The following is a 13,871-nucleotide window of genomic DNA, read 5'->3' as shown; positions in this document are numbered from 1 at the left end:
TAGATACAGATGTAAACAACAGTGCCTCCCTGACTCCAGAGGAACAGCCGAAGGAACCTGATGGCCCCCTTCCCGGCTCAGTCAATGACCAAGAAAAGAAAGCAAGTACTTTTAGACGTTCATAGCAAAAGTAGAATATTTTGTTCAGCTTCTTTAAAGCTTAGCATTGTTCAGAGAATTCTAAGGAGTCCTAGAAGAGTTGTTTTTCTTTTCACTCTACCTACATTTCTTGTTTGCTCTGCTTTGACAAAGTGACTGATGACCACGTGAGCTGAAAAGAGAAAGGGTCTCAATTTGTGAATACATTCGTTGGACTGACTTAATCTGCAGGGCTAAGTAGGAACAAAAAATTGATAAATATTTTCTATAAAGATGCAAAAGAAACTAAGATAAATTCAAGATAGAGGCTTTATCTGTCAAATGGAAAAGAGAACAGCTAAAGAGGTTTCTTTTATTGGTACTTGTCATTAATGAAAAAGAACATTCAAAGCAGCAGTTTTTTTAGACCTCACCAGGGATGCAGCCTCTGGTGATAAAAAGAGAACTGGAAAGCTAGCACAGTATCCAGCACTGATTTTTGCTCTCTGTTGGCTGTAGCACACACTGGCTGTGCAACTTCCAGCAATTACTTAACCTGTTTCCTCTTCTATGAAATGGGCTAATTAGGCCAATCATACAAGGATGTGAGGCTTGAATGAACCACTAAGATAAAGGTTATGGCAAGTAAAAGGGACTCAGTCAATCCCTATCATCATCATCTAGATGATCTGAGTAAGTCTGCTACTTCTCTAATCCTCAGAGTCCTCACCTTTAAAAATAATCATCTTAAATTCTTTCTGCACTAAAGTAGCATTTCAATCAAGACAATGATTTCCACCTTATAGAAGATCATATAGGGGATCCCTGGGTGGCGCAGCGGTTTAGCACCTGCCTTTGGCCCAGGGCGCAATCCTGGAGACCCGGGATCGAGTCCCACGTCGGGCTCCCTGCACGGAGCCTGCTTCTCCCTCGGCCTGTGTCTCTGCCTCTCTCTGTCTCTGCGACTATCATAAATAAATAAAAAAAATTAAAAAAAAAAAAAGATCATATATGTCAAAGTATTTTATAGGCCTTAATTAAGCCATAAAGGAACACAACATTTTAAAGTATTATTATAAAACAGGTAAAAACTGACATATGTAAAAAGTCGGTGTTCATAGCCACCGAGTTGTTTGTGAGAATTGTTATATAATTACATTCTAGCTTGAAGGAATAGGGATGAAACAGAGCTGCTTCCTATAGTCAATTAGTGAAGATATAAAACTTCACATACTCTCTTAGACACATCAATAACTGCACAGAAGAAAGAGAAAACAAGTTGGCCTCAGTGTTAACAGCTTTTACTCTCTCTAGACAGTACGATTACAAGAATTTTCTTTTTTCTGTATCTTTTCTGTGTTTTTCCAAATTTTCCTCCATTATCAGGTTTAACATTTGTTACTTTAAGAGTATGCAAGTTGTAGCTGTGCTTTTTTTTTAGAGGACTATTTACAGTCTTCAAAATGAGATTTAAAAATAATATAAAAGTAAAAGATAAATATATCCAACTGCTTCACTTGAGAAGGGGGAAGGAGACAATAATCCAGTAATTTAATGTCCTTGGACACAATATTCAGTCTTTTATTCCACAAGAGGGAATAAAAGGGCTACTAGGTGTCAAACATGTGAGGCCAGGGAGCAGCCAGTTGCTTGAAGGAATACCACAGACAGACTCAGACCAGGGTCACCATGGAGGGGTGAGAAGGGAAGAGCTGGCATTGAGTAGGCCAGCAGTCCAGGACCCAGTTCTTTTCTAGCTCGAGACTGGAGTCAAAACACAAACCAGGGTAGAAGGCCCAGTCATGCTCTCTAGGTAGTTAGGATGGTTTCCATAACATGGACCCCTGGGTGCTCAGTGGATCAGTGTATCCATCACTGGAGGAAGACCTCACTTCAGAGAATCAGACCCATTGCAGACCCCACTTAGCAATGGGGAGAGAGGGCCTAAAGCATTATCATGGCAGTCACTGGCTCCATTTTGAGCAGCCTCAAGCCTGTCCTGATTGCCCACCACCAAGCGGGCAGGATCAGAAAGCCTACCTATTGTCATGGGTTATTTATTAGCTCCTTATTAATAGACTTACTTTTTTTTAAAGTTTTGTTGGAGGAGAGAGCTTTCCAAGTAAGTCTCTTGGGTGTTAAATTAAGAAGTAAGAAGTTCCTTAGGCATTTGCAAAAGGAATGATTTCTGTATGTGGATCTTAACTACTCTACTAAACCAAGAAAAAATGTCCCAGGAAACTATTTTGTTCAAGTTTTAAACTGAGGAGGAGTACCACTCATTCTCCCCCTAACTGAATCCAGTTCAGTGATGGGATATTAAAAAGAGCATAAATCTGTGTCTGGCTTTTGATCTTAAAAATAAAGAACATTAGAGTTTAGAACAGTTTTAGCATATGCCAAACAGTGAGTGCATTTGGTGGTCTCTTTCCTCCTGGAAATGCTGGGAAATTATGAACTTTGATGCAAGGGGAACTTTCTAGTAGTACCATGTTACTGAATTAGTTAAGTGTTCATATGGCCAGCTATGTTAAATACTAGTAAGTTATGTACACAGCTGTGCTCTACTTTCATTTCTCATTGACTATAATAATCTGATATCCAGGCTTCTTAGAAAATAAAATTACCTGAGTAGACTAGCTTTCTAGTTTTGGACTTTGTTTTTGAAAAGTAATTGATTCCCCTCAGAAATTAGCATATTGAAGTAAATTCACTCTGTGAAAACTTCTTTAGTAACTCAGCCGATAATCATTGGATATTCCACTTAAAATTGTTCTAAGAACAATCCATGGCTTTGACTTGTCCAGAAAGATTTTCCTGACTGTGATACCAATCTATGAAATGAAACTATTATCTTTCTAGAGCTTGATTTTGGTTTTAGTTTCTAGAAATACAGATGGGGCATTGCAAGTTTGACTGGGATGATGGTCTACAGCATATATTTTGTTTAAAATTATTTATATAAAAATAAGATGGATAAGACTTACCTGTAAAGTAAGCTAATGATACATTTTAAACCCATGACCTTTGTTTTAGGTAAGATTATCTCCCGCCACAATGTCAACCAAGAATTCTACAGATCTAGTTGAATATGTTGACAAGTAAGTCTGTAAATTGCAACTGGTTTTAAGTATTTACTACATTTAATGATTCAGCTAGAGATTAAAGTGCCTGACTGAGATCTTTGAGTTCATCTAAACTGGTTCTCTGCTTTCAGAAGAGACTGCATTAAGCAACTTCAGAAGGTGAACCTCTCTGTGTTAGGCCTTTCTCATTGACAAAATAAGCCAATTTTACAGCCTCCTCTTTAAGTAATTTCCATAGGTTCCTATAGATTATGCATCATAGAACACAGGCAATGAATGACACATGAAAAGATCAGAGTTAACTTTCACTTTCAAAATACACCGAATACATCTATTAACACTTCATTATAAAAACTCAGAAAATTTTAAGCATATTAAATTAATCATCAGAAAATTTTGTTTATATTGTTTATATGCCACACCTGGAACTCATCCAGGGAAGGTCTACAGAAGAGGGACAACTCTAGAGGCTTAGAAATTTGTCATCGTATTGATACATGTACAATGTCCAAAATGTCCTCGAATACCAGTTTGTAAAGGTGGGATCACAGAGGCAATGCGTAGTCTACTGAGTTGTTTTCTGTTTGGTATATCAAAGGAGGATTTCGTCTGTGGCAATAATTAACGTTTTTAGGGCACCTACAATTTCATCTCAGGGCTTCCACTAATTGTCTGTATAGCCTCCTTAATGTCAGTCCCTTAATGTCTCTTGTCTTTGGGTCTTTCATTTGCCAAATGAAGAGGCTAGATTAGAAGCTCTCCCAGACTTCACTGTAGCTTTAAAATAATTCTGATCCTAAAATATACATTATGACTATAAAAGAAAAATTACAAGCAAATGAAATGAGTCAATGAGAAGAGAAAAATCCAAATACTGGATTTTCATTTTTTAAATATTACCTTTAACAATGAAGATAACAATTTTAAATTCACAAGTTTTGATCACAATCTGTTCACAAGAGCTTCCCTGATCCTTAGCCAATTGAAGTAACATGCCACAAAAACTTCAACCACAGAATTTTAGTCCCTCTTTTCATGCTGCCCATAACTTGTATTTGCTTATGTGATAATAAGGCCGTAATTTAGGGAAAATGAAACCAAACAAGGGAAAATGATTTCTTTTATGTTTGAAAATACAATATTTTGATAGGTGACATTTTTTCTGAGTGAAGGACAATGAATGTGGTAATACACAGAAATAATCATTTCACATGGATATGCTAGCTAACTTTGCCATCCAAGGAGGGAAGGGAGACTTGTTCCTGCCTGAATCTACACAGGACATAATGGAAAATAGAAATCATTCTTCAGATCTGTCAAATTCCAGGATGAACCCAAGTGGATTTCTTTAGCTCAGGCTGCTGACCTATATCCCAGAACACAACAGAACAAGTTCCTGGAAGACAGTGACGAACTTAAAAAGATATCCCCAGAAATTTTTGCCATTTCTTGGATTCCAGAAAAACTGAAATTAAGACAACAGAGATTCTATAATTCAAAACAAAAGTATAATGAGGATAATCTAGTCCCAACGTCCATTTCCACCTTGCTCTCCCCCGAAAGCCCTCTCTTGCAGTCTAAGCCATATGTCTAGAGCTTCTATGTACCAGCTGAGATGGTTAGTTTGTTTTGTTCTAGTTTGGTTTTGATCTTTCCCCTGTAATCTCCCAGAGCAGGCTGCAAGCTCCCAAAAGGCAGGGATTATAACCTTATGCTTTCTGATACCCCAGTTTATCACGGTGCATTGAATATTGATTCCTGTGGAACCATAGTTGATAGGCTTCATGGAGAGCCAGGGGGGAGCAATTGAATCTGTAAGAGTCTGCTTGGTGCAGTGGACTCCTGGGTGGCTGATTAACTGGAAAAGCAAAATGGCACTCAGGCATTTCAATCATCAGTGTAGATACTTCCAACTGACATGTTGAATCCAATACAATAAAAATAAAAAACAATTTTTAAAATGGCTGAGTCCTTCAAGGAACAGCAGTCATTGAGCAGCAACAGATTTATTGATATACGAACAGGGTATTTACACAAGCAAAGGTCATGATCAACTCATTGAACTGCCTGAAATATATATTACATATTCTCAGAGGCTCTGCTTTGTAAATCTGTAAGGGAATATTGATAGGAAATCCTAAGAAACGAACACCAACCACAACCAAAAAGGTTAAAAATCTAGCAACAAAAGCGTAATACATACCCTGTGAAAAACGTTTGGTGAGAGACATGCATCAAAAAGATTGGCAGACCAAGTGCTTTCAGGGCTCTGCTCAGCCTCCGGCAGTTGGAGCGACACCCACACATTATTAGTACTTGTTAAATGTTAGGTCATATTAATAATCCATGGAGCAGGGGAAGGCGGAAAGCTTGCAATCAATTCTAGGACAATTATGGTGACACTCTAATAAAGGCAGTAAATAATTCTGATTGCCACATGTGTTCGTTGATTCACAAGGACGATGTGGCCAATGCTCATTTAAGCTTGATGGAACAGGAAAGTCCAAAGCCTTTTTTTTCTTCTTCTTCTCCTTTTTCTGCTGTTGGAAGGAGCACTGCACAGAGGCCAGGCACTTTGGGTCCACTCTTTTTAATTTTTTTTTAATTTATTCATGAGACACAGAGAGAGGGAGAGTCTCACAGGCAGAGGGAGAAGCAGGCTCCACGCAGGGAGCCCGACGTGGGACTCGATCCCGGGTCTCCAGGATCACACCCTAGGCTGAAGGCAGGCGCCAAACCACTGAGCCACCCGGCTGCCCTCCACTCTTGAATCCACTTCTGATTAGCTATAGGACCTTGAGAAAAAGAGAATGTCTTTTCCTTGTGGGCAGTCTCTGTCTCTGCTATAAAAGGGTGGGTGGGGGCGTAGGCTTAGGTGCAGATGAGCAGCCCAAGTCTCAAGGGCTGTCTGTGTTCACAGATCCAGATTTCATTTCCAGGATGCAGATTAGAGAGCTGCCTCTGTTTGCCACTTCTCAACTCTGTTCATAATTTCTCATAAACATTCTTTTATGTAATAAAGTGGCTAAAGTTTAAGAAAGTGTATTATTGCCCCCATGGGATTTAATTTTGAATAGAAAACAAACTCTGCTGATAAATCTCTTGATTTTTCTTCAATTGACCCTGCTAAAAAAATTTTTTTAAACCTCTGAATCATATAACTTCTAAGGTTTCTTCCATCCCTAAAATTCTTTGGTCTTCTAAAACTGGTTACTGCCTTTTATTCACTTAACAAACACTTATCGAGCATTCACTATGTGCTGAGCAGTGTGCTGGGCACTTAGGGAATCATCAGGGAACAAACACAAAGACCCCTGCCCTCATGGAACTTCCATTCTAGAGCAGGAGGAAGAGACATGCAGGGTTCAAGAGCCTGCCAGGGCAGGGGCAGGCTCCTTGAGAAGTCAGATGTGAGCAAACCCCAGGAGATGAGGGGGTTGGCCATGTGGACCTGTGTGGGAAAAGCAAAGTCTCCAAGGCCAGGATGCTCCTGAGGTGGCTGAAAAGGCAAGGGGACAAAGATGGCTGGAAGGAAAAATGAAAAAGTATACACATCAAGTAGCATGCCCTTGGGCCAAGGAAATGAGGTGGGTTGGTACTGAGGAGTTGTGCAGGCTATTCCAGTACACATCTCAGGAATTTCTCAGGAGAACACTCTCTGGGAAGATAAGGGGTCTGGCTAACAGCCAGAGGATGCTATTGAGAAATTTGGATCCATAAAACTATCAGTAAGTGAAATGGGCAAAATAATACATGATTGATGATGATTTCTCCTTGTGAGTCGAATATACCATCAGGGGCTGGGATGTATTTTTTTTTTCAAGGTTTTCTCTTACTATCCCAGCAGATGTTTTACTGTCTCGTGATGCATTGCTTTTCTTTCTGCATGATGAAGACAGATATTTCACCTCACAGTACATGAGAAAGGAAGACAAAACCCTGGTGGCTTTCTATGGGCTGGGTCATGTTGGGTTGGAAATCTTTTGGGTTTTCTTTGGTAATATCGTATCCATCCATGAGGGCAACTAGCTCCCAGGTAAGAAAGCTCCAAATAGTCTGCGCTGCTGCTGAAAGAACAAGCCCTCTGGGTTTGCTAATAAATTTTTTTCTGACCTGGCAAAGCCTCTTGCACCCTGCACAGCATCCTGGTCCCACTAACCATCTTCACTGTTAAAGCTTCCAGCTCTTAGCCCATGGTAATCTTCTCATTTCATCCTCTCAGTGACCCTAACAGGGGCATCATTATCCTGAAGATGAAGACCCTGGGGTTCAAAGGAGTCAAATTATTTGTCCAAGGGCATACAATGCTATGACAGAACCTAGATTCTTTTTTTTTATATAAATTTATTTTTTATTGGTGTTCAATTTGCCAACATATAGCATAACACGCAGTGCTCATCCCGTCAAGTGCCCCCCTCAGTGCCCATCACCCAGTCACCCCCCACCCCCTGCCCACCTCCCCTTCCACCACCCCTAGTTCGTTTCCCAGAGTTAGGAGTCTCTCATGTTCTGTCTCCCTCTCTGATACTTCCCACTCATTTTTTCTCCTTTCCCCTTTATTCCCTTTCACTTTTTTTTTTATATTCCCCAAATGAATGAGACCATAAAATGTTTGTCCTTCTCCGATTGACTTACTTCACTCAGCATAATACCCTCCAGTTCCATCCACGTCGAAGCAAATGGTGGGTATTTGTCGTTTCTAATGGCTGAGGAATATTCCATTGTATACATAAACCACATCTTCTTTATCCATTCATCTTTCGATGGACACCGAGGCTCCTTCCACAGTTTGGCTATTGTGGACATTGCTGCTAGAAACATCGGGGTGCAGGTGTCCTGCCGTTTCACTGCATCTTATCTTTGGGGTAAATCCCCAACAGTGCAATTGCTGGGTCGTAGGGCAGATCTATTTTTAACTGTTTGAGGAACCTCCACACAGTTTTCCAGAGTGGCTGCACCAGTTCACATTCCCACCAACAGTGCAGGAGGCAGAACCAAGATCCTAACCCAGAAATCTATGTCTAGTTACTCTAGAGCCTATTGTCTTCACCACTCCTCTATCCACATCCCCTGCCAGCTATCTTCTCAGTGTGTGTGTGTGTGTGTGTGTGTGTACCCGTGCATGCACACACAGGTGTCACCTGCAGGCCATCTCTGGTGCATGGAAGATGTAATGCAATCCTAGATTTCTGATCTTCCTCCCCGCAGGCCCCTGTGTGAGGTGTGGCCAGCCCGGACTCACAGCATCTCAGCTGTGCCCAGGAAGCACTTCCATCAGCCTCAGGGCAGCCTCTTATTCCTCTCTAGCACCTTCTAGATTCCATCTCTAGTCCCCCAGCCTATGATGGGCAAGACCCTGGCTGTGGGTGGACACAGCTACAAGACCTAGGCATGACCCACAGCACCCCACACTGGTCAGGCCAGGGGCTGCCCAGATGAAGCTGAGCGCCTCCTACCCAAGGAGGCTGTTTGCATTCTTGCTACACCTAAGAAATTCTGCTCAAGTGAGAGAGCTGTGCTGAGATGAGGATGAGGCCAGACTCAGGTCCTTAGAGCAGAGAAGGAGCTCATTCAGCCTCTGGGCCTCAGAGGGGACCCTGAGAATTCCACAGAGAGATGTAACTGGTAATTACATAACATATCCTGAGAAAACACAATTTAACAGGAAGAGCTACTCGTTAGTCTAAGCAAAGTTGCTCTGATGTAGGAAAAAGAGCAAAATACACAGGTTAAAATGTTCCCCAGCTGAGTTATTGCCAGTTTCCAAGCCTCCTTCTCCTTCTGAATTGAGGAAAAATCTCACCCATGTACTTGTGGGGGATGAAATGAAATAATTTTTATGAAAGTGACATGTTGACTAAAAGCATCATATGGAAATAAGATTGTGTAATAATAAATTCCTTACAAGAGATATTTATTGCCTCCCAATTGGAGGTTAGAAGTCTGAAATCAAGGTGTCAGCAGGGTTGGTTTCTTCGGAGAGCTCTGAGGAAGAATCTATCCCATTCTTCTCAGCTTCTGGTGACAGCTGGCAATCTCTGGTGTCCCCTGGCTTCTAGATGCATCACTTCAGTCTCTACCACCATTTTTACACGGTATCCTCCTTGTGTCTCCATCTGTACATGGTCATCTTCTTATAAGGGCATCAGTCATACTGGATTATGGACCCACCCTACCCTTTCATCCTAAGTAAATACCTCTGCAATGACCTTATTTCCAAATAAGGTTACATTCTGAGGCACTAGGAGTTAGGACTTCAATATATCTTTTTGTGGGGATACAATTCAGCCTATTAGTCCATCTATTAATTACTAATAATCATAATAAGAACATACATATATGACACCAACAGTACCAAGCACTTCAAGTACATTAAGTAAATTGATGTCTTTCAAGCAGTTGGGTCAGGCAAGAGTCATGACCTCCAGAGGACTCAAAGGGCTCTCTTCTGAACAACTTAAGGAAGGTTAAAGATAGTAAGTGGTGGAGACAGCATTTGAACCCTGGTCTTCAAACTCCAAATGCAGTGTTCTTCACCCTGGAGACTCACATATATAACACGTACACCCCCAATATTAGCAAAGCAATAATGGAAAAGTGTCGCCAAAGCACAAGTGATAAGAACTCCAAATATCCTCAAAACAATTTGTTGCTGAGGTTTACACACGCTTTGCCTGTAAGTATAACCCACACAGAGGCTCTGGAACATCTGAATGCCTCTCGCTAGAAAGCCAGTCACAATAAGTGTGGCATTAATTCTGTAGTTTTATTGAAATTTTTACTAACATGAGGTGTTTGCCTCATAAAGTATAGAACTTTTTGCTAGAAACTATCCACAATCAGTCTTCTTCTCCAGTCTTTTCTCAGCTGTGTCCCTATTTAGGGTCCTGTCCTTTCCAGGCTCCTCCATGCAGACCTCCCACTTGCACAACTCCACTGGCTTTGGTCTGCCTCTTCCCAGACTATCCCCATCACTCTGGATTGCCTCCCCTATGGCCCTAAAACACTCAGCATCGTGTAAAAGTCAGCAGTGGAGGCTTCTCTAGCTGCCAAAATCCATCTGCCAGGGTGGTTTTCAGACATGAGCAACAGAGAAACTACAGAAAATGTATCTTCAATATCATTGTTCCTCATTGGCTTACAGGTTATTTTTGTGAGGCACCAAAATGTTCTGTAAAATTTCCACTTTATGTGTCTGTGTGTGTGTTCTGCAGGACTCTGCACCAAGAAGGGAGCTGGTGATAATAGATCTCACAAAAATGAAAATTTTCTCCAGTTATGCTCTTCATTGTTCTAGAGAAGGGCTTCCATTTTCAAATCCTTGCGTCTTGAGTATTACAGGTTGCCAAAATGGTTATCAGAACCTCCCGAGTAAATTTAGTGCTCTATTCACAAGAACAGAACACGCAGAGAAGTGAGAGGCTCTCTGTACCGATGCATCTGCCAGCAACAGCACAGCTGGTGCAAGTCACACCGAATCGCAGAGAAATAGAACTCAGAGTTTGTGGAAAATCTGTTCACATTCAGTTGTCAGCTACATAATCAATGATTTATGTAAAGCCCAAATAGCGCTCTGAAAAGGCCCCTGGGAATTCTTTCTCCTGTGGACTAGTCTGGAATATCCAGTCATTGCTTTCCTGTCACAGTTAAATTTAGATAGAAGGCCCACTGATACAATAGACTAATAAAACCGTGGATTTGGCTTTGTTTCTAACTTACTGAAAGAATCCGAGTGGCCACATCTTGTTATTCAGTTTTTAGGCATTTGGATGATCTGATGCGTTGAACAATGATATCAGGAATCTCTCTTGGAAGATTGAGAATGTTCCTATGTGTGTGTTGCTAGTTGTTGATTTTAGAAATGTCAACTGCAAAACAACATTCTCTTTTGTTACGGTAATGGAAGTGGAAAAAATACACAAGTGCTACATTTATCTTGCAGGAATCATGTAAAAAGAACTAAACGGAGCATTATTTGGGGCTTCATTAAGCATCATTAATAAATAATAATAAAACTCCCAATTTATAGTAAACCTTAAGCATGAAAAGAAATCTCCAGAAGGAATGCTCTCCACTTAAGTATAAAATAACTTCTAAACTTTGAAAGCTAAAAGAAACCATAGAGTCCATCATTTATAGGTCACTTAATGTCCCCATGGTTGCAGGAAAATACATGTGCATAGTATCAGATGCTGCCCTCCCCAGAGGATCCTTCAATGTGCCAAATCACAACATCATCAAGGCCAATCATGACAGGCAGGACTACAGATGGGCATCTGAGCAGGGGTGGCAGTCCTGTTCCCCTGGTCCCTCTGCTGGCTTAGATCTGCTTATTCCTCGTGCTCTTTCTGGATACAATCTTGACACCAGCCAGTATCACCTCCAGAGAGTGTGTGAACGCGGGCTCCTCATAATCCTGCAGCTCTAGGGCGCTGGTTTCACCACCCCCACTATGTGCCTATCACATGAACCATAAAGAACTTGACAACCATACAGCCAAGTACACCTGTTAGCCCCTTTTAAGATGAATTCATTGAAACACTTGACCCGGGTCACTGATGCACATGACCGGTCTTAAATAAATCAATGATGCTCAATATTCAAGAGACATTTAGAAACACCGAAGTGCTTATTTAAAATACGTATTCTTGCTGTGTCCCTCTCTACCATCAAAGTTATGATCTAACAAATCTATGGTAGAGCCAAGGGATCTGCATGGTAACAACTTCCCTCCCTTCTCCACCCCCATGATACTAATTCAAGTTTCTTTCTGAGAAACACAGAATTACACTAAGCTCCTTCAGGGACAGACCATTATATATTATGCATGGACTAGAGTAGACATTTAGTAAATACTTACTGATATATTTTTATTCCAACTGTCATTTTTATTGGTAGATTATTAGATATGGATACAGTGCTTTCAGCGACACATAACACAAAGTCCAACCAAAATGGTTGATTAGCTCACATCTTTAAAAATCTAGGGTTTGGTTCATTTAGAGGCTTAACATCATCAAGCAGGTGTTTTCTATCCTTCCTCCCTGCCATCCGATTCTCCCTCATGATCACAAGATGGCTTCAGCAGTCCCAGACATCACACAGACATGACAGCTTCCAGCAAACAAGGGGGAAGTTTCTTCTTATGTATCTCTTCTTGAAAGCGAAGAAACCTTAGCCAGAAACCCCACAAGAGGTTTTTCCCTTTCACCTGACTGGGCAGGGTTGCTTCATATGCCCCTATTTAAACCAGTGGAATCTCAACCTCGAAGAATGAGACCACCATGATTAACTTGCCCCCTGCACCAAGGACATGGGCAATGGGAGGATGAACCAAAGCAGGCAGAAGCAGTGGGGTTGGGAGGGTGGCTATTAGGAGTTAACCACGAATGTCTGCCACGCTGAGAACACTTAAGAGCACACAAATACTAAATTTTGACAGGAACGCAGCATAACTTACAAGTATCTGTAAAGGATTGAAGACTAGGGACCAAACACTCTTTCACTGGTACATTCAGGCTGAAGATTGTGCAGAGGTCAGAAAGAAGCCCCCACTCGAGGAAGATAAATCTGCAGCCTGCCACTAGGCTATGTGTCACCATCAGCAGGGCCTGATATCCTCTTCCCTTCTGCCTGTGACTCATACTTCCATCCAGGGGAGCACCGTCAGCATGTTGGGGCTTTAGAGGAATGGATTTTATATATATACGAGGTTCCATTTGCTAATTTTCCAGAAAATTTTTGAGCCAAATGAGTGGAAGAGGGAATTTAATGAAAGCCTTAGCAAAGCTTTGTTTCCCAGAGGTGCAGGTGAAAGGAAAGAGGAGCCTCACCCAGGCTGAGGCTACTTGGTACTGCTCAAGAGAAGAAACTAAAACCCTGAGGCTCTCACAACCTGTGGCTTTATGGCACCATTTCCACCACCCCCCCCCCCCACCAATTTCCAACAATTGAAAAGTCCAGCTAGAAAAACCAGTCAGTCAATAAATACTTACTGACTACCTACTACATGTCAGGCACTCCCCTCAGTGTTGGAGACACCGTGGAAAACAAGTTAGATAAAGCCCCTGCCCACAGGACGCTTTCATTCTAGCGATGGAAGGCAGAAAATAGACACAAGTAAGTAAGATAATTTTAGATAATGACAAATGCTGGGGAGAAGATGACACGGGGTGTTATGCTAGACAGTGCTGAGGGGAAAACTTACCTGAGGAGGGGATACTGGATTTGAGACAGACACCATGAGAAAGAGGCGGCAATGAAGTGACTGCAGGGAAGAGCATTCCAAGTGGAACAGCGAGTGCGTGGGCTCTGAGTCAGGAACTAGTTCGGTGAGGACAGATGGAAGATTCATGTGGTTGAATAAGAGAGAATGGATGGATGAGTGGGAAAAGCTGAGGTTGGAAATGAGAGCAAGGATTTTATTCTCAGAGGATGGATAAGCCATTGGAGGGTCTTAGACTTTTAAAAGACCACTCTAGCTGCTGGTGGAGGGTGCACTTTTTGCTCAGACATAGAAGTAGAGGAGTTAATAGTAGCCAGGACCAAGAAAGGAAGAAGGAACTCAGGAGGGAGTGGATATGGACCCCAAGGACACCTCCATGTCTCCATGTGTCATTTCTGCTTCCAGGCCATTAGCTCACAGGAGTAGCACTAATCAATGCTTCCCCTGCTTCTGCTTATTATCTCTCGGAATTAGAGGAACAT

At 41.6% G+C, this 13,871-nt stretch overlaps 1 protein-coding gene across 1 annotated transcript in view; it reads left to right on the top strand.

Moving 5' to 3' along the window:
• The window catches only part of FAM81B (family with sequence similarity 81 member B), a 55,001-nt gene that overhangs the window by 618 nt on the left and 40,512 nt on the right, over positions 1 to 13,871 (top strand). The window contains 2 exon segments of the mRNA XM_025437948.3: positions 4 to 101; positions 3,115 to 3,179. Coding sequence (XP_025293733.3) covers positions 4 to 101; positions 3,115 to 3,179 — 163 coding nt within the window.

Source organism: Canis lupus, chromosome 3, assembly GCF_003254725.2.
Source record: "Canis lupus dingo isolate Sandy chromosome 3, ASM325472v2, whole genome shotgun sequence".
Taxonomy (NCBI): Eukaryota; Metazoa; Chordata; class Mammalia; order Carnivora; family Canidae; genus Canis; species Canis lupus.
Note: the sequence above shows the minus strand (reverse complement) of the source record. Positions and strands in the feature narration are given on the sequence as shown.